The 20,690-nt window shown below is 46.2% G+C and overlaps 1 protein-coding gene across 1 annotated transcript; it reads right to left on the minus strand.

The window, feature by feature from the left end:
• Positions 1 to 955: 955 nt before the first annotated feature.
• Positions 956 to 13,420, minus strand: LOC139412300 (uncharacterized). The gene is made up of 3 exons (XM_071159144.1): positions 13,277 to 13,420; positions 12,813 to 12,954; positions 956 to 1,119 (listed from the first exon to the last, which is right to left on the minus strand). Exons 1-3 carry the CDS (start codon positions 13,418 to 13,420, stop codon positions 956 to 958), a joined length of 450 nt encoding a protein of 149 aa, XP_071015245.1.
• Between the last annotated feature and the right edge of the window lie 7,270 nt (positions 13,421 to 20,690).

Below are 20,690 nucleotides of genomic sequence, written 5' to 3' on the forward strand. Positions count from 1 at the left end.
GTTAGGGCCATCTCTGACATGTCTACTCCAGAGTACATTCCATGTTGCCCTTGTTTTCTCATCACCAAGGCTGGGTTCCCCCTCATTATTCCTCCTGTTGGGCGGGCGGAGGGGTGCTGCCCTGGCAGTTGAAAGGTTAAACAAAGCGCTGCGACTGTCCGCCTGAGTGAAACCAACTGGCTTGTGGCTATCAGAAGATAATCAGCACTAATAGGTACATAATGGCTAACAGTGGGGCTGCGCTCTCGCAGATGCATCATCGGGCGACGGAACGCAGACAGCGTGACCTCGCATTCCCACCACAGCTCTCACCACTTCAGTCTCGTCAGGCGGAAAGACCCAGACACAAGGAATGTATCCCTCCTTCTCCCCGGGATTACCCTGAATGAGCCCTCTACGCTGCTCAGTTCAACCCCGCTTTCCCTTTTAGCTTCTTTGAGCATTATTTGGAATCAGAAGTTTAGAGATGCTCCGTGCAGATGTTATAGGCTAGTGTTCTCAGCACAGTGAATTATATTCCGCTGCATATGCTTTCAGTTTTCTTCTTAAGAACAACAATCACAATGTAGATAACAAAGATTTGAGACACAAAGCAAAGAGCAGACAACATTCTTCAGGAATGATCTAAACTACTGTTGTCAAATCGCCTAAATAAGAAAAATGTCCTGATCCATTCCATGTTGCTGTACTACTGTCTACTGATCCATGGGCTACAATTCTCTTTTCTACCGCCTCAACAGGCCAATGGAATACACTAACTTTGTTCAAACGAAACCAATCTGGGGTTGCCACAGTAAAGCAGCATGTAACCAAGATACACCTCGAACTAATCAAAACTGTGCTTTGCCGTGATGCTGTTGACCCATCCAACAAAGAGTTAACACGCTCTGAAGTGGTGCAATTGAGCAGAAAGGGTCACGGGATCATGTGTTAACGAATGTACACAAGCGAGTTCTCAGCGCTCTGCGAAGCATCCAGCCAACACGTCCTCTGACAGCACTTGGCCGCTCTCGAACTCTCCACGGTCGGTCTCTGTAAACAAAGACAGCTTTTGTTGAGGCCAACGTGTCAGAGCCACCGGCTCCAGAGGCCAGGCAATGGGGAGAGGGTGCAGGGCGGCTAGAGGGGGGTAGAGAGTTTGGGAGGTAGGGAGATCGAGAGGTAAGGGGGGGTAGGAGGTTGTATAGGCAGTCATGGAGAGATGTAGGTTGGGGCAATTGCACCTGGATGGAGATTGCGTTTGATCTCTGAGGTGTCCAGACCTATTTGCAGGGTGAATAAGTTGATCTCTGGATGGGTGAATATGTTGATTGCGACCTTTGGGTGATCTCTGAGGTGTCCAGACCTATTTGCAGGGTGAATAAGTTGATCTCTGAGGGGTCCAGACCTATTTACAGGGTGAATATGTTGATCTCTGAGGGGTCCAGACCTATTTACAGGGTGAATATGTTGGGTCCAGGGTGAATATGTTGATCCTATTTACAGGGTGAATATGTTGATCTCTGAGGGGTCCAGACATATTTACAGGGTGAATATGTACAGGGTGAATATGTTGATCTCTGAGGGGTCCAGACCTATTTACAGGGTGAATATGTTGATCTCTGAGGGGTCCAGACCTATTTACAGGGTGAATATGTTGATCTCTGAGGTGTCCAGACCTATTTACAGGGTGAATAAGTTGATCTCTGAGGGGTCCAGACCTATTTACAGGTTGAATATGGGTCCAGACATATTTACAGGGGGTGAATATGAATATGTTGATCTCTGAGGGGTCCTCTGAGACCTATTTACAGGGTGAATATGTTGATCTCTGAGGGGTCCAGACCTATTTACAGGGTGAATATGTTGATCTCTGAGGGGTCCAGACTCTGATATTTACAGGGTGAATATGTGAATATGTTGATCTCTGAGGGGTCCAGACCTATTTACAGGGTGAATATGTTGATCTCTGAGGGGTCCAGACCTATTTACAGGGTGAATATGTTGATCTCTGAGGGGTCCAGACCTATTTACAGGGTGAATATGTTGATCTCTGAGGGGTCCAGACCTATTTACAGGGTGAATATGTTGATCTCTGAGGGGTCCAGACCTATTTACAGGGTGAATATGTTGATCTCTGAGGGGTCCAGACCTATTTACAGGGTGAATATGTTGATCTCTGAGGGGTCCAGACCTATTTACAGGGTGAATATGTCACAATAAAGAATGTCGCAGCTACATGTAGAGGTTATCTGGAGTTCAGAGAGAGACAGACAGACAGAGAGAGACAGAGAGAGAGATACAGAGAGAAAGAGACAGAGATACAGAGAGCAAGACAGAGAAAGAGAGAGAGACAGACAGAGAGAGAGACATCGAGAAAGAGAGACAAAGAGAGAGAGACAGAGACAGAGAGAAGAGACAGAGAGACAGAGAACGAGAGAGAGACAGAAAGAATTGGAGTGAGAAAGCAGCATTGGCTAATTATCTGTGTGTATGAAAGCTGTGCGTGGGAGCGTGCGTCTTTGCCTGTGTGTACTGGATGTAATTCCATGTTCACATATGTGTGTCTGTGCCAGTGTGTTAGTGTATGTGCCCGTGTGTTGGTGTGTGTGCCAGTGTGTTGGTGTGTGTGCCAGTGTGTTAGTGTATGTGCCAGTGTGTTGGTGTGTGTGCCAGTGTGTTGATGTGTGTGCCAGTGTGTTGGTGTGTGTGCCAGTGTGTTGGTGTGTGTGCCAGTGTGTTAGTGTATGTGCCAGTGTGTTAGTGTATGTGCCAGTGTGTTGGTGTGTGTGCCAGTGTGTTGGTGTGTGTGCCAGTGTGTTGGTGTGTGTGCCAGTGTGTTGGTGTGTGTGCCAGTGTGTTGGTGGGTGTGCCAGTGTGTTGGTGTGTGTGCCAGTGTGTTGGTGTGTGTGCCAGTGGGTTGGTGTCTGTGCCAGTGTGTTAGTGTATGTGCCAGTGTGTTGGTGTGTGTGCCAGTGTGTTAGTGTCTGTGCCACTGTGTTAGTGTATGTGCCAGTGTGTTGGTGGGTGTGCCAGTGTGTTAGTGTCTGTGCCAGTGTGTTGGTGTGTGTGCCAGTGTGTTGGTGTGTGTGCCAGTGTGTGCCAGTGTGTGTGCCAGTGTGTTGGTGTGTGTGCCAGTGTGTTGGTGTGTGTGCCAGTGTGTTAGTGTATGTGCCAGTGTGTTGGTGTGTGTGCCAGTTCGAGGCCAGTCTAGGCCATGGTGCATTGCAGTAGCCCCTGAAAGAGGTAAACTGCTGGAGAGCACAGAGGCCCCGCACCGAGCAGCAGGCTCTTTGAACTCTGTCTTCACACTCCGCAGCAGAGCTTGAACTGGGTTAATTGCTATTAATATTTAACACGCTGCAAAAGTTCCAGCCCAGAGCTATATCAAAGGCCAGAACAGAATGCAACATAGTCATCTCTGTCTGGGTTATACACTCTGGCAATAGTTGGAGAACGGTCTCATAAAAAAGTTGTTTAAAAAGTTCATTAACATAACAATAGATGTATTATTATTTGTTGTCTTTGTTTTTGTTTTTGTGCAATGCAATTCAGACCAAAACAATCGAATTGCTCATATGAAGTTAGATATAAGTTTATGATCACTTGGATGAATGTCGCCTTTGAAATTCTTTCTCACCTCTGCTTTTTTTGTGAGGGGTTAGTTTTGTGCTACTCATGGCAGCCTAGTTTTGAGTACTGCACCATCTCCGTGCAAGCCAGTGCTTAATTACGCCAGCGAAACCGAAAAACTCAATACCTTGTTGACTAATTTTGCTACTCTCCCATTAACGGTGGTCTGGGTCTGAGTCACAGGTGTTACCAGTGTAACATTTAGTTGGTTCTCTCGGTTTCAAACCTTTCTGGAGCTAGTAAGCACTGCTATTAGAAACGAGCTAGCACTGAGATGGTGCGGTGCTAGGACTAGGCTAATGTTATTGATGATGTGCTCTGGGTATTTTTTAAACATTTTAGTTCACCTTTATTTAACCAGGTAGGCCAGTCGAGAACAAGTTCTCATTTACAACTGCGACCCGGCCAAGATAAAGCAAAGCAGTGTGACAAAAACAACAACACAGAGTTACACATGGAGTAAACAAACGTACAGTCAATAACACAATAGAAAAATATGTATACAGTGTGTGCGAATGAAGTAAGGAGGTAAGGCAATAAATAGGCCATATTGCCGAAGTAATTTCAATTTAGCAATTTACACTGGAGTGATATATGTGCAGATGAGGATGTGCAAGTAGAAATACTGGTGAGCAAAAGAGCAGAAAAACAAAAACAAATATGGGGATGAGGTAGGTAGTTGATTGGATGGGCTATTTACAGATGGGCTGTGTACAGCGCAGCGGTCGGTAAGCTGCTCTCACAGCTGATACTTAAATTTACCAGTGACATATACCGGCTGGAGCGCATGCTACGGGTGGGTGTTGCTATGGTGACCTAGGAAACACAAGTTGATGGGTGAGGGCATAACAATTTATAGCTGGTAAACAATGATCAGGGCAAGGTTTGTTTGATTAAGATCATTTTATTGGTCAATTGCACACAAGGTCCAACTGAAACTTGCTCAAGGGCTAAACAGTAGGCAATAATATCTAGGGTGTGATACCAGCAACCCTCCAGATGCCAGCTCACTTCCCAACAGATTTGTTCAGGTGGAACAAGGATTTGAACTGGCAACCATCCGGTTGTTGGCTCGCCTCTCTAATATCTGATGATCGACAGTCTGATGAAGAATGCTTGGTTATGAAACAAGCCGACAGGTCGCCAGGGGGTTGACGCTGCTCGCTGCTGCAATCCCTGTCACTTCATGAAGTGGATTATTTCATCACGGTTCAAACCTCAATTGCCTTTGCCACCATACTGCTTTCTCTCTTCCTTTCCTTTCTTCCTCTCTCTACAACTCTCTCTCTCTCTCTCATCTCTCTCTTTCTCTCATCTCTCTCTCTTTCTCTCATCTCTCTCTCCATCTCTCTTCATCTCTCTCTCCCCCTCTCTCTATCTCTCCCTCTTTCTCTCTCAATCTCTCTCTCTCCATCTCTCCATCTCTCTCTCATCTCTCTCTCTCAATCTCTCCATCTCTCTCTCTCTTCCCCCTCTCTCTCTCATCTCTCTCTTTCTCTCATCTCTCTCTCCATCTCTCTTCATCTCTCTTTCCCCCTTTCTCCATCTCTCTCTCTCCCTCTTTCTCTCTCCATCTCTCTCTCTCCATCTCTCCATCTCTCGCTCATCTCTCTCTCCATCTCTCCATCTCTCTCTCTCCCTCTTTCTCTCTCTCTCTCTCTCTCTCTCTCTCCATCTCTATCAATTCAATTCAATTCAAGGGGCTTTGTTGGCATGGGAAACATGTATTAACATTGCCCAACCAAGTGAGGTAGATAATATACAAAAGTGAAATAAACAATAAAAATTAACATTAAACATCACACATGCAGAAGTTTCAAAACAATAAAGACAATAAAGACAGAGCAGTCAAATTCTGCTCTGCATGCATTATTTGGTGTTTTATGCAGAATTCTGCATGCAGAGTCTCAATTTGGTGTTTGTCCCATTTTGTGAAGTCTTGGTTGGTGAGCGGACCCCAGACCTCACAACCATAACGGGCAATGGGCTCTATTACTGATTCAAGTATTTTTTGCGAGATCCTAATTGGTAAGTTGAATTTTATGTTCCTTTTGATGGCAAAGAATACCCTAAGTGCCTTGTCTCTCAGATCGTTCACAGCTTTGTGGAAGTTACCTGTGGCGCGGATGTTTAGGCCAAGGTATGTATAGTTTTTTGAGTACTCTAGGGCAATGGTGTCTAGATGGAATTTGTATTTGTGGTCCTGGCGACTGGACCTTTTTTGGAACACCATTATTCTGGTCTTACTGAGATTTACTGTCAGGACCCAGGTCTGGCAGAATCTGTGCAGAAGATCTAGGTGCTGCTGTAGGCCCTCCTTGGTTGGTGACAGAAGCACCAGATCATCAGCAAACAGTAGACATTTGACTTCAGATTCTAGTAGGGTGAGGCCAGGTGCTGCAGACTTTTCTAGTGCCCGCGCCAATTTGTTGATATATATGTTGAAGAGGGTGGGGCTTAAGCTGCATCCCTGTCTCACCCCACGGCCCTGTGGGAAGAAATGTGTGTGTTTTTTGCCAATTTTAACTGCACACTTGTTGTTTGTGTACATGGATTTTATAATGTCGTATGTTTTACCCCCAACACCACTTTCCATCAATTTTTATAGCAGACCCTCATGCCAAATTGAGTCGAAGGCTTTTTTGAAATCAACAAAGCATGAGAAGACTTTGCCTTTGTTTTGGTTTGTTTGGTTGTCAATTAGGGTGTGCAAGGTGAATACACGTTCTGTTGTACGGTAATTTGGTAAAAAGCCAATTTGATATTTGCTCAGTACATTGTTTTCATTGAGGAAATGTACAAGTCTGCTGTTAATTATAATGCAGAGGATTTTCCCAAGATTACTGTTGACGCATATCCCACAGTAGTTACTGGGGTCAAATGTGTCTTCACTTTATTGGATTGGGGTGATCAGTCCTTGGTTCCAAATATTGGGGAAGATGCCAGAGCTAAGGATGATGTTAAAGAGTTTTAGTACAGCCAATTGGAATTTGTTGTCTGAATATTTGATCATTTCATTAAGGATACCATCAACACCACAGTCCTTTTTGGCCTTTTTGTCCTGTAACTCATTCAAGGTAATTGGAGAATCCAGTGGGTTCTGGTAGTCTTTAATAGTTGATTCTAAGATTTATATTTGATCCTGTATATGTTTTTGCTCTTTATTCTTTGTTATAGAGCCAAAAAGATTGGAGAAGTGGTTTACCCATACATCTCCATTTTGGATAGATAATTATTTGTGTTGTTGTTTGTTTAGTGTTTTCCAATTTTCCCAGAAGTGGTTAGAGTCTATGGATTCTTCAATTACATTGAGCCGATTTCTGAAGTGCTGTTCCTTCTTTTTCCATAGTGTATTTCTGTATTGTTTTAGTGATTCACCATAGTGAAGGCGTAGACTCAGGTATTCTGCGTCTCTATGTTTTTGGTTGGACAGGTTTCTAAATTTTTTCTTAGATTTTTGCATTCTCCATCAAACCATTTGTCATTGTTGTTAATTTTCTCCGGTTTACTATTTGAGATTTTTAGATTTGATTTTCTACTGCCAAGTTTACACCTTCACTATTACAGTGGAACATTTTACCCAGGGAATTGTCTAAAAGGGATTGAATTTGTTGTTGCCTAATTGTTTTTTGGTAGGTTTCCAAACTGCATTCCTTCCATCTATAGCATTTCTTAATGTTACTCATCTATCACTCTCTCCATCTCTCTTTCTCTCTCTCTCCATCTCCCACTCTCTCTTGTCTCCCCTTGCTCCCAGTGCCAGGACCTCAAACAGCATGGTTAAATACCCGGGCAAATGTGTCGCTCTTCAAAGAGACTCAGGTAGTAGCTGGGCTGGCGAGGGGCCAGGTCCTGATGAAGAGTTATTGTGCTGTGATGTCTGCACTTCATGTGGAACTCACTGGAGCCATATTAAAGGGGCCCAACAGGACCCAAAGCTTCCCACAAGGCCACTCAAATATGGACCCTAAGTCCCTCCCCGGCCCCTCCCTAAAACCCCCAATACCACACTGAGACCACTTTTTAAATTTCACTTCATAAATCAAGACAGCAGAAAATAGAAGTTCATTTGCCGTAGAAGTGCTTGTATTAGCTTTAACACGCTGTAAAGTTCCTACCCTTCTCCCTCGGTGAAGCTCAGCCAAAACATCTAACATCAAGTATACGTTTAAATGGTCAGAATTAGCTCTTATTACTTAAGATTTAGAAAATGAGAGGTTGTTTGTTACTCCAAGTCCTAACTGATAAAATATGAAAAGCACAGCTTTGTAGAGAAGACCAAAGCTGGAAGCAATTTGTGTGGCTACCAAATTAATGTTATTCACCACCAAGGGTAATTTAATTACCATTCTTTAAATGTTTGAATGCCTTTGACCTCTGGAGCACTTGGGGTCCATGCAGGTGTATTTACTTATGATCATTTAGAATCAGTAACATGAAACAAGGACCCCAATCAAACAGCCCTCTCATCGGAATATCTTGTTTCCCTGAACCAGTTTTGTGTTTGGATGGGAAATTCAATTAATATTTCCACCCTGTCATTAGTGTGTTTATTCTAAACCGTGAAATCTGTTAGAGTTCCTTATTATCCCCCAGAGAAAACATCTCAAAGATGAGTTTGACAAGAGGGTAAAAAGTGACAACTCTAATATGTGGGGGAAAGTATAAAAATAGATGTGAGTGATAAAAAAAAACATGACAGCGTTTCCCAGGATGCACCTCTCCCAGCGAGGCCTGTGAATGAAAACAGGTGTGTGTCTGATTGTGCTGTGGGTCTGGGATCTGGGAGATCCAGGCCTATGTGGCATGTCTACTGCCTGGGTGATTTGGGTCAATGGAGCACATCTGGTACTAGTCACAACAGAGTGCACACGTCCACCACTGCCCTCCTCCTCCACCCACCCCTCACCCACCCGCCAGGCCTAGCCAAGCAAGGAGAGGCAAGGCCAGGCAAACATCTGGCTTCTCTCTCTCTTTCGTTCTCCCTCCTGCCCACCCCCTCTCTACTCCTTCTCTCTCTCTTTCTCTCTTTCTCTCTCTCTCTCTCTCTCTCTCTCTCTCTCTCTCTCTCTCTCTCTCTCTCTCTCTCTCTCTCTCTCTCTCTCTCTCTCTCTCTCTCGCTCTCTCGCTCTCACTCTATTTATTTTTCTTGTGAGTGGGGTAGGATGGGGTGCTTGAGCTCTTCCAGGTGCATCTGGACGGGGACGGGGACGGGTGTAAATTTAATGTAGGGCGTGTTTGATTGACAGGTCTGCTTCAGAGTGTGCCCCGTTCCGGATGAGCAACTCTCCATGTCATGCCAACACTGTGGGGCCGCCAACACATCACAGACATCTCTCTCGTTCTCTCTTCTCTCCCTAATTTATCCCCTCCTCCCTTCCCTTCTTTCCCCTTTCCCGTCTCCTCTTCCCTTTCCCGTCTCCTCTCCCCTTTCCCGTCTCCTCTCCCCTTTCCCGTCTCCTCTCCCCTTTCCCGTCTCCTCTTCCCTTTCCCGTCTCCTCTCCCCTTTCCCGTCTCCTCTCCCCTTTCCCGTCTCCTCTTCCCTTTCCCGTCCTCTCTCCCCTTTCCTGTCCTCTCTCCCCTTTCCCGTCTCCTCTTCCCTTTCCCGTCTCCTTTTTCCTTTCCCGTCTCCTCTCCCCTTTCCCGTCTCCTCTTTCCTTTCCCATCTCCTCTCCCCTTTCCCGTCTCCTCTTCCCTTTCCCGTCTCCTCTTCCCTTTCCCGTCTCCTCTCCCCTTTCCCGTCTCCTCTCCCCTTTCCCGTCTCCTCTCCCCTTTCCCGTCTCCACTTTCCTTTCCCGTCTCCTCTCCCCTTTCCCGTCTCCTCTCCCCTTTCCCGTCTCCTCTTCCCTTTCCCGTCTCCTCTCCCCTTTCCCGTCTCCTCTCCCCTTTCCCGTCTCCTCTCCCCTTTCCCGTCTCCTCTCCCCTTTCCCGTCTCCTCTTTCCTTTCCCGTCTCCTCTCCCCTTTCCCGTCTCCTCTCCCCTTTCCCGTCTCCTCTTCCCTTTCCCGTCTCCTCTTCCCTTTCCCGTCTCCTCTCCCCTTTCCCGTCTCCTCTTCCCTTTCCCGTCTCCTCTCCCCTTTCCCGTCTCCTCTTCCCTTTCCCGTCTCCTCTCCCCTTTCCCGTCTCCTCTTCCCTTTCCCGTCTCCTCTCCCCTTTCCCGTCTCCTCTCCCCTTTCCCGTCTCCTCTGCCCTTTCCCGTCTCCTCTCCCCTTTCCCGTCTCCTCTCCCCTTTCCCGTCTCCTCTCCCCTTTCCCGTCTCCTCTTCCCTTTCCGTCTCCTCTTCCCTTTCCCGTCTCCTCTCCCCTTTCCCGTCTCCTCTCCCCTTTCCCGTCTCCTCTTCCCTTTCCCGTCTCCTCTCCCCTTTCCCGTCTCCTCTTCCCTTTCCCCACTCTGCCCTCTTCACATTCTCTGAAAGAAAGTAACCCCTCAGACAGTCATGTTCGCATTACAGGGTAGCCCGGATGAGTACAGTACTGACCCAGGATCAGCTCAGGGGTATGCCACTCCCAGGATGATTTTTACATTGCAGGTGGCATTTATCCCTGCAGTCACTCAAACCCTGAGGCCCTTTCTGAATGAAACTCATACTCATCACTATCTGAACAAAACTCTTAGAAAAAAAGGTGCTATCTACAACCTAAAAGGGTTCATCCCCATAGGAGAACCCTTTGAATAACCATTTTTGGTTCAAGGTTGAACCCTTTTGGTTCCACGTAGAACCTATTCCACAGAGGATCCCTATGGGGACAGCCAAATAATCCCTTTGGAACCCTTTTTTATCACCGAGTGTAGATAGGTACTGTGTTACTCATCCTGATTCATTCAGTATATAATACTACCATCAACATTAGCCTTGTTGTACTATGGCTATTTCATGGGTCTGTGGTAGTACTTTGTATTGACCCAGTGACTGTCTATTGCTCCTCAGCTCAGCTCTGCTCCTCTACACAGGCCAGGCAGGGAGTTTGGGTCTGTGGTAGTACTGTGTGTTGCTCCTCAGCTCAGGTCTGCTCCTCTACACAGGCCAGGCAGGGAGTTGGGTCTGTGGTAGTACTGTGTGTTGCTCCTCAGCTCAGGTCTGCTCCTCTACACAGGCCAGGCAGGGAGTTGGGTCTGTGGTAGTACTGTGTGTTGCTCCTCAGCTCAGGTCTGCTCCTCTACACAGGCCAGGCAGGCAGTTTTGGCAGAAGCTCAAAGCACTAGTGGGCTTGTTATGCTACAGTAATGACAGAGCACAGGCGTATGAGGCAAAGTCTCAGTATCAAACACACTTTCTCTCCCTCTCTTTCTCTTTCTCTTTCCACAATGTACCCAAGGCACCAGCAATGAATATGATTGGTCCTTCACACAAGGGGGTGTGGAGCCAAAGACTGGACAGCTATGATGAGGTTGGGTGAAATTGATTTGAGCTGTATCAGCATGTGTGTGTAAGCATGCATGTGTGTGCGAATGTGTATGTGTGTGTGTGTGTGTGTGTGTGTGCTTGTGCATGCGAGTGCGTGTTTGTGTCGCAGGGATTTAATGCCGGAGATGAGTTTTGTGGATATTTTTAGTAAGGCTGAGCAGTGAGGGGATTATTGGATGTGAAAGAATGTATAACTGAGCATTTCCTGCTGCTGTAGATTTACAAGCAGACATAAGAAAGCCCAGAAAGGTCCTATAGCCTGCGATGACAATACTAACAAAGGCTAATGTGATACAGTGCTGAATGTATTGTGTCGTGGCAGGGTGTGTCTCTGTGAGAGTTTGTATTGAAGTGCACAAACAGTATGGAAGACATTTTCTGGACCACAAATTCAGAGATGTTATTGAAAATTAATAAGACATTGTAAATGGTTTAAATATCTATACATGCTTATGAATGGCTTATAATTCAGCATAAATATTACACATGCTTGTTAATTGTAACACTTATAAATGACATAGAGAGAGAGGGGAGGGGGAGAGAGATAATGAGAGAGAGAGGAGGGGGAGAGAGAGAGAGAGAGGTGGAACAAGTTGGGAGAGGGAGAGAGAGAGGGGTAATGTGGGAGAGAGGGGGAAGGTGGGAGAGGGAAAGAGAGAGGAGGAAGGAAGGAAGGTTGAGAGAGAGAGGAGGAGAGAGAAAAAAGAGAGGGAAAGACAGATATCATCACATTTATTAATAGTTGATATAACAGTGTGTAATAGTGAGTGTCCTCGAGTGGTCGTCTGACCTCTGTGTGACCTCCGTGTGACCCTCTATGTGACATGGGTCAGGATGAGACCAGCCACACCAACCCACAGCCATTACTACAGTCATTATGTTGTGGCTCGGTTGGTAGAGCATGGTGCTTATGATTCCTGCTGGAGCCAGCATGTATGCACACACTACTGCAGAGTCATATAATCAGTATAGCTCTGGCCAAAACATGTCTGATGTGTTTCTCAATACAACATTTTCTATTTGCATGTCTGTATGACTGATCTTCATTTGGGTGACTGATCAGCCCTTTGTCTGTGTGTGTGTTTGCGTAGTGCATACATACCACCGCAAATACAGACATATAGCACAGACTTCATCAGTCCATGACCTCAGAGACACATCCAAATGGACTCCAGTCATAGTTGATGTTGTTGTTTTTGTTTGTTGTTGTTGTTTTGTTCCTCTCTGGAAAGGCCATTAGTGCTCCTGCCTTCTTGGAGTTGTCTTAGTGGACTACTTCATACACCACTGTTGGCTTTTCTTGGCAGCCAGACAGACTGCATGAACAAGAAAATCGCTCGCCCTCCATGGATGCTACGCAAATTGCCCGATATGTTTTTGCGACAATTAAACATCTCTTCAGAGATTACATTTGTATTTGTCTCTCTCTTTTTTTTCTTCATGGCTCTCTTCTACTTGTTTTGTCTTCCTCTCGTCCTCCCTCGCTCAGTGATTTGAGATGCCTAAGTCCAAATTAAAGCACTCACTTCATCAAATGTGTTGCAGCCGAGGACCGTTTCATGACACAACGCTGCTTTCCCAATTACTGCTGCAACATATCACTGGTGGTGGCTGAGTTGGAGGACATGGGCCTTAAACGTTAAACATAAAAAAAACATCAGGGGAGCCCTGGTGAGCACAACTAATCACAGGAGAGACGAGGAGTGGGAGGAATACTACCCCCCCTCGCGGCTTGCATTAGAGCAGGGGGAGCTGGGAGTGGAGCTAGCCTTAGAGAGTGGTCTCGAAAATCCTACCTCTCTCCAGGTCTGCTGGTGCTGGACATGAGTCAGGCATAGAAACACACACTATAGGGCCAGTAATGGAGCTGGATCTAGAGGTGGAGTTGGGGCTTAAACTGGGGATAGAGGGGGGGCTAGAGGTGGGGCTAGTAGTGGGCTAGAGGGGGGATTAGAGATGGGGCTAAAGATTGGATTAGAGCTGGGGCTAGAGATGGGGCTAGAGGTGGGGCTAGTGGTGGGGCTAGAGGTGGGGCTAGAGGTGGGGCTAGAGATGGGCTAGAGGTGGGGCTAGAGATGGGCTAAAGGTGGGGCTGGAGATAGAGATGGGGCTAGAGATGGGACTAGAGGTGGGGCTAGAGCTGTGGCTAGATGTGGGGCTAGAACTAGGGCTAGATATGGGGCTAGAGATGGGCTAGAGCTGGGGCTAGAGCTGGGGCTAGAGGTGGGGCTACAGATGGGCTAGAAGTGGGGCTAAATACGGTACTAGAGGTGGGGCTAGAGGTGGGCCTAGAGATGGGGCTAGAGATGGGGGCTAGAGATGGGGCAAGAGGTGGGGCTAGATGTGGGGCTAGAGCTGTGGCTAGGGGTGGGGCAACAGATGGGCTAGAGGTGGGGCTAGACATGTGGCTAGAGGTGGGGCTACAGATGGGCTAGAGGTCGGGCTAGATATGGTGCTGGATATGGGGCTTAAGCTGGGGCTAGAGGTTGGGCTAGAGATGGGCTAGAGGGGGGACTAGAGGTGGGGCTAGTAGAGGGCTAGAGGTCAGGCTAGATATGGTGCTGGATATGGGGCTTAAGCTGGGGCTAGAGGTGGGGCTAGAGGTGGGGTTAGAGATGGGCTAGACTGGGGCAGGATATAGAGATGGGGCTAGAGATGGGACTAGAGGTGGGGCTATAGATGGGCTAGAGCTGGGGCTAGAGCTGTGGCTAGATGTGGGGCTAGAGCTGTGGCTAGATGTGGGGCTAGAACTAGGGCTAGATATGGGGCTAGAGATGGGCTAGAGCTGGGGCTAGAGGTGGGCCTAGAGATGGGGCTAGAGATGGGGGCTAGAGATGGGGCAAGAGGTGGGGCTAGATGTGGGGCTAGAGCTGTGGCTAGAGGTGGGGCAACAGATGGGCTAGAGGTGGGCTAGATATGTGGCTAGAGGTGGGGCTACAGATGGGCTAGAGGTCGGGCTAGATATGGTGCTGGATATGGGGCTTAAGCTGGGGCTAGAGGTCGGGCTAGATATGGTGCTGGATATGGGGCTTAAGCTGGGGCTAGAGGTTGGGCTAGAGATGGGCTAGAGGGGGGACTAGAGGTGGCGCTAGAGATGGGCTAGAGCTGGGGCTAGAGCTGTGGCTAGATGTGAGGCTTGAGGTGGGGCTAGAGGTGGGGCTAGATATGGGCTAGAGGTGGGGCTAGAAGTGGGGCTAGAGTTGGGGCTAGAGCTGGGGCTATAGATGGGCTAGATGTGGGGCTAGATGTGGGGCTAGTGGTGGGGCTAGAGGTGGGGCTAGATGTGGGGCTAGAGGTGGGGCTACAGATGGGCTAGAGGTGGGCTAGAGGTGGGGCTAGAGCTGGGGCTAGTGGTGGGGCTTAAGCTGGGGCTTAAGCTGGGGCTAGAGGTGGGGCTAGAGGTGGGGCTAGAGATGGGCTAGAGGTGGGGCAGGAGATAGAGATGGAGCTAGAGATGGGACTAGAGGTGGGGCTATAGATGGGCTAGAGCTGGGGCTAGAGCTGTGGCTAGATGTGGGGCTAGAGATGGGGCTAGAGATGGGGCTAGAGGTGGGGCAAGAGGTGGGGCTAGAATTGTGGCTAGAGGTGGGGCTAGAGGTGGGGCTAGAGGTGATACCCTCTTTTCTTCCCTCTCTCCCACCTGCTCCCCTTCTGTCTACCTCTCTCTGTGTAGTTTGTCCCTCTCTTCTCTGACCTCTCTACCACATCCAGCAGGGCTACTGGGACAAAACAGAGTAACCATGGTCACCTAATCCCCTCCATCACTCTGCTCATCTGTCACTGTATTACCAAGCAACATAATACAAATAGAAACACTGCCTGTTTGCTGAGGAAATGCAGATCACTGTAAATTGGAGTATTGCAAGCCCTAGAAACTAACAATAACTATATGTTTAAACTGACACTCATGTAAGTAAGTTCCCAATCGTCATTTTAGTCCAGACTTGACACCCCTGTGAGCTTGTAAAGATGGATGTGTTGTAGTGCTGTCTGACCGTGGGAAAAGAGAATGTCTTTATCTAAATGGTATTGTACTGCTAATACGCTCCCAGTTATAGTGTTTAATCAGGTTTAATCAAAGCCTTGCTGTGTCTGTCCTCATACAGCAACGTGTGAATGACCCCTGACCGCAGTGAAAAAGGGCTTCAGAGAGGCAGTGTTAAGGGTTCCAGCGCCCTAGCAGCTAAGCCAGCCCCCTCTCTGAAAGCACGCTCACTATATTCCAGCTCTTTTGCTGGGAGGGGATGATCCGTGGATTCATCTAGGCAACACTATTTCCGGTGGACATAGTGGTTTGTGTCGACGAGACCTCAGCATGAACTTTTGAACCTTTCCCACAATAACAGTATCACTACTTTGCTGTAATGCTGTTCAATGTTACCTTTAAGCCTTCAGTAAGCGGGATTTAAAAAATAATGCCCTTGCGCAGGCTGTTTACACACAATCCTCCACACTCCTCCACACCAACTAGCGCTAACCCCTAGCCCTCCCCCGTCTACAATCACACGTTATTAGGCCTAGTTTGAGCCCACGCCAGCATAAGCATTCACTTGGTTTATCGTTGGTTAACTTTCATAGCGCTGAAGTATATGTCCAGAATTGCCAGTGTACATATTCATGGTTTGACCTGCGGATTGGAAATTGGAAGAGACGGAAGCCGAGCGGAAAAAGTCCCAGTAATTGGGTATACCCTAGCATTCCAGGGTCAATGTGCTGTGCCATGTCTCTCAGGTCACAGGGGTGAGAACAGTAGGAGTAGAGGAGAAGGTGGAGAATGGGAGCGGATTGGAGAGAGAGTGCAAGAGTAGATGTGGATGTTTAAGAGGAGGAAGGGACAGGGGACGAGAGAGATATGGGTGCGTCATGCCTAGGGGTTAGAGAGGGGAGAGATGAATATTTCCCATGTCAGGGAAAAGAGAGAGGATGGAGGAAATGGTCAAGAGAGTGGAGGAGAATGGAAGAGGGGAGAGATAATGAGAGACAGCAAAGGGGGACAGGGACAGACTGAAGACAGAGGGAAGAAAAGCTGGGGGTAGAGGTTGTGGGGTCCTACAGTATATCAGGCTCTGGGTTAGGGGTAGATGAAAGAGCCACTATCTCAAAGTGTGACGTCTGATGAGGTCAGGCACAATCACTTCTTACCCCCAGCCTCCATGCCCTCTGTTGCTACAGTATTAGTCCTCAGGCCCTCTCTAATCAAATAGTTAGTGTGTGATATCTGGTACTCTAATTACTTTCAGTGAAAGATTAGCGTGCTTGATTCAGTAAGACCACTGCTGTTATTTGACATTGTTGTCAAGTTCCAAACAGGGAATAGTGTTTGGGCCTGTAGAAACCTCTGAGTTAAAGCAAAGCTACCCTTCAGGAGAAAATACGTAGAGTTTTTTCTAACGGGATTCCTGTATGTTTTGATTTTATCTGTACATATTTCATCCTTTTATCCTTTATTTCTCTCATTTCTCCTTTTTGTTCCACTTTAAATAGGATTCCGATGGATTATAGTGGGTCACAAGCTACTATACACTGGCTATATTTTCCATGAAGCTTAATACAGACCTATATTTGACCTGCCAATGGTATTTTCCATTGGATTCCTTAGTCTCATAGTCAGTCAGTAATATGTGTCAATAACATGGGTATAACAGCAGAGCGTGAGCCAAACCACTTCAATAATCCACTGTAATTGCTTGAATTTCTTATTATGATTTAACCTCACTGTCTGGTTGCTTCCGTGCCTTTGATAATCTAATACACATTCCTTTCATCTTTTCCAGTGTGTGTTGTGTAAATAAATTGAATATTGACAAGGAATTCTGCAAAACCACAGTGAACAGCATGTCACAGCTAAAATGATAATTTCAATGGCAGAAAGAAAGGGAAAGAGAGAGAGAGAGAGAGAGAGAGAGAGAGAGAGAGAGAGAGAGAGAGAGAGAGAGAGAGAGAGAGAGAGAGAGAGAGAGAGAGAGAGAGAGAGAGAGAGAGAGAGAGAGAGAGAGAGAGAGAGAGAGAGAGAGAGAGAGAGAGAGAGAGAGAGAGAGAGAGAGAGAGAGAGAGAGAGAGAGATGTAGGCCTGTGTTCCATGTCATGTTGTATAAATTATTAAAGATCCACAGAGAGAGTGAGAATCCTGGAGCAGTCTGCCTGCATGGCTGAACATCAAGTATACTGGTGGTAACTAGGATTGCAAGGGGAGGGTATTTTACTGGAAACTTTTGTTTACCAGTAAACTGCCAGAATGTTGGTAACTTTCAAGAATTGTATGAAATTTATCACAAGACATCTAGTGGCCCTTTTGGGTACTTCATATTATCACAGGTGTCTGTAATTATCTCTGGCTCTCTGTGTGGCCTGATCACATGTAAAATATCAGATTTAAAAAATAAAAACATTTAATAATGAAATAGAACGATAATGCTGTAAAACATTAAATATATTAAATATAAATCATCAACTTAGTGAATACTGTTGGTTTTTAATATGTCTAGGTCACTGCATTTCAGTGCTAGAGGTGTCACTACAGACCCTGGTTCGATTCCAGGCTGTTTCACAACCGGACGTGATTGGGAATCGCATAGGGCAGCGCACAATTGGCCCAGCGTCGTCCGATTTAGGGTTTGGCTGGGATAGGCCGTCATTTTGAATAAGAATTTGTTCTTAACTGACTTACCTAGATAAATAAAGGTTAAATTAAAAAAACTCATGTGGGTTTCAGCATGAAATATCCTTTATTTATTTCTTCACACACTTTAATTTTGTTATATTATGTCAATATGTATTTGTTGTCAATGTTTTGACAACAAACTGGTGGAAGAGTTGCAGAGTTTAATTGAGAATAATCCAATTGTTGATTAGATGCTTTTCTTAGATGATATCGATTAGAAACTCATGGACAACAGAAGATGGCCCTATTGGGTAAAATACCAAGTCCATATCATGGCAAGAACAGATCAAATAATCAAAGAGAAATGACAGTCCATCATTACTTTAAGACATGAAGGTCAGTCAATACGAAACATTTCCATAACTTTTAAAGTATCTTCAAGTGCAGTTGCAAAAACCATCAGGTGCTATGATGAAACTGGCACTCATGAGGACTACCACAGGAAAGGAAGACCCAGAGTTACCTCTGCTGCAGAGGATAAATTAATTAGAGTTAACTGTCTCTCAAGAGGACCGCCACAGGAAAGGAAGACCCAGAGATACCTCTACTGCAGAGGATAAATTCATTAGAGTTAACTGTCTCTCATGAGGACCGCCACAGGAAAGGAAGACCCAGAGATACCTCTACTGCAGAGGATAAATTCATTATAGTTAACTGTCTCTCATGAGGGCCGCCACAGGAAAGGAAGACCCAGAGATACCTCTGCTGCAGAGGATGAGTTCATTAGAGTTACCAGCCTCAGAAATTACAGCCCAAATAAATGCTTCACAGAGTTCAAGTAACAGACACATCTCAACATCAACTGTTCAGAGGAAACTGCATGAATCAGGCCTTCATGGTCGAATTGCTGCAAAGAAACCACTACTAAAGGACACCAATAAGAAGAAAAGACTTGGTTGAGCCAAGAAACACAAGCAATTTACGTTAGACCGGTGGAAATCTGTCCTTTGGTCTGATGAGTACAAATTGTGGATGTTTGGTTCCTACCGCCGTGTCTTTGTGAGATGTAGAGTAGGTGAACAGAATGTCTCTGCGTGTGTGGTTCCCACCGTGAAGCATGGAGGAGGAGGTGTGATGGTGTGGGGGGGCTTTGCTGGTGACACAGTCAGTGATTTATTTAGAATTCAAGGCACACTGAACCAGCATGGCTACCACAGCATTCTGCAGCGATATGCCATCCCATCTGGTTTGCACTTAGTAGGACTATCATTTGTTTTTCAACAGGAAAATGACTCAACACACTTCCAGGCTGTGTAAGGGCTGTTTGACCAAGAAGGAGTGTGATGGAGTGCTGCATCAGATAACCTGGCCTCCACAATCAACCAACCTCATCCCAATTGAGATTGTTTGGGATGAGTTAGACTGCAGAGTGAAGGAAAAGCAGCCAACAAGTGCTCAGGATATGTGGGAACTCATTCAATACTGTTGGAAAAGCATTCCAGGTGAAGTTGGTTGAGAGAATGCCAAGAGTGTGAAAAAATAGAACATATATTTTGATTTGTTTAACACTTTTTTGGTTACTACATGATTCCATCTGTGTTATTTCATATTGTTGATGTCCTCACTATTATTCTACATTGTAGAAAATAGTACAAATAAAAAATAAACTTGAATGAGTAGGTTTGTCCAAATGTTTGACTGGTACTGTATATATTCATGCATAAAGTAACAAAGTTACCATAGATTGCCATAGATTTTCTGTAAATGATCAAAATGACTGAAGATTCTGGTAATTTTGGTAAATGACCGTGAACTTTGCAACCCTACAGAAGGGTCTCAAAGGTTATCCACTTGAACCCAACATAATAACATGGTTGTTTGACTCGACCTTTCCATGTCACATTCAGTCCCATCCATTCGATGTGTAAAACCTGTACAGAGTGAGCCACCAGGCTAGGTTATACAGTGAAACACTGAGACAATACATTTACACCTTGTGGTCTCCTTCACCCCTGCAGATCCATAGGTGACACAAACACAGTGCATTGGGCGTAATGACCGCATTGTGACCATAGTCCATAGTCCTTACCCTGACCCTGGTCCTTTGGCACAGAGGCATGGGAGAGGGAGATGAGGAAGGGGCTTGTTTGCCCAGACACAATAAGCACCTTCCGCTTTCAGATCAATTAAAATTCTCACTTGACTATACATATTAGATTTGTGTGTGTGTGTGTGTGTGTGTGTGTGTGTGTGTGTGTGTGTGTGTGTGTGTGTGTGTGTGTGTGTGCGCACCCGCATGCATATGTGTGTGGTGGATCCAAAGCCAATAGTTGTGACCGTGGAGATGATTTTATAGATATGAGGCTTGTGTTACAGTGCTCCTGTTCCTATTATCCTGCTCTGTCTGTCAGGGTCTCACTGCACTTGAGACAGCTGGCCCAGGAACCTGATCCACAGCCCTGGCTCCCCCAGGCAGCCAGCCCCCACCACCTCCACCACCACCCAGAGATCCCAATTTCCTGACAATACACACTACAAACACCCCACCTCTCTCCATACCATCACTCCTTTTCACTGCCAGAAAGACATGCAAAAAAAACTTAACTGATAGATCTGACTGGACACCGAAGGGAATAATGGGTAAGGTACAACTAAAGAAAAACTCAAGTGATGGATAGAAGAGAGAAAAGAGGAGAGTGGGGAGCATGCATCTGGAGGTGGAGATGTACCAAAGAGCATTTTGAAGTTTACTGTCATCAGTCCTGCCCTGGAGGCAGAACTGAGCGGTTTCTGCTAGATGGGCCAGCTGATATTGCCAATTATTTTAATGATTATTTCATTGGAAAAGTGGGCAAACTTAGGCAGGAAATGCCAACAACAAACGGTGAGCAAATATATTCATGCATAAAAAAACTAATAATGCAAGTTTGACTTTTGTAAAGTTAGTGTGGGAGAGGTGGAAAAATTATTGTTATCGACCAATAATGACAAACCTCCTGGTACTGACAACATAGATGGAAAGCTACTGAGGATGGTAGCTGACTATATAGCCACTCCGGTCTGTCACATTTTT

The sequence above is a fragment of the Oncorhynchus clarkii genome, chromosome 6 (assembly GCF_045791955.1).
Source record: "Oncorhynchus clarkii lewisi isolate Uvic-CL-2024 chromosome 6, UVic_Ocla_1.0, whole genome shotgun sequence".
In the NCBI taxonomy this organism is placed as follows: Eukaryota; Metazoa; Chordata; class Actinopteri; order Salmoniformes; family Salmonidae; genus Oncorhynchus; species Oncorhynchus clarkii.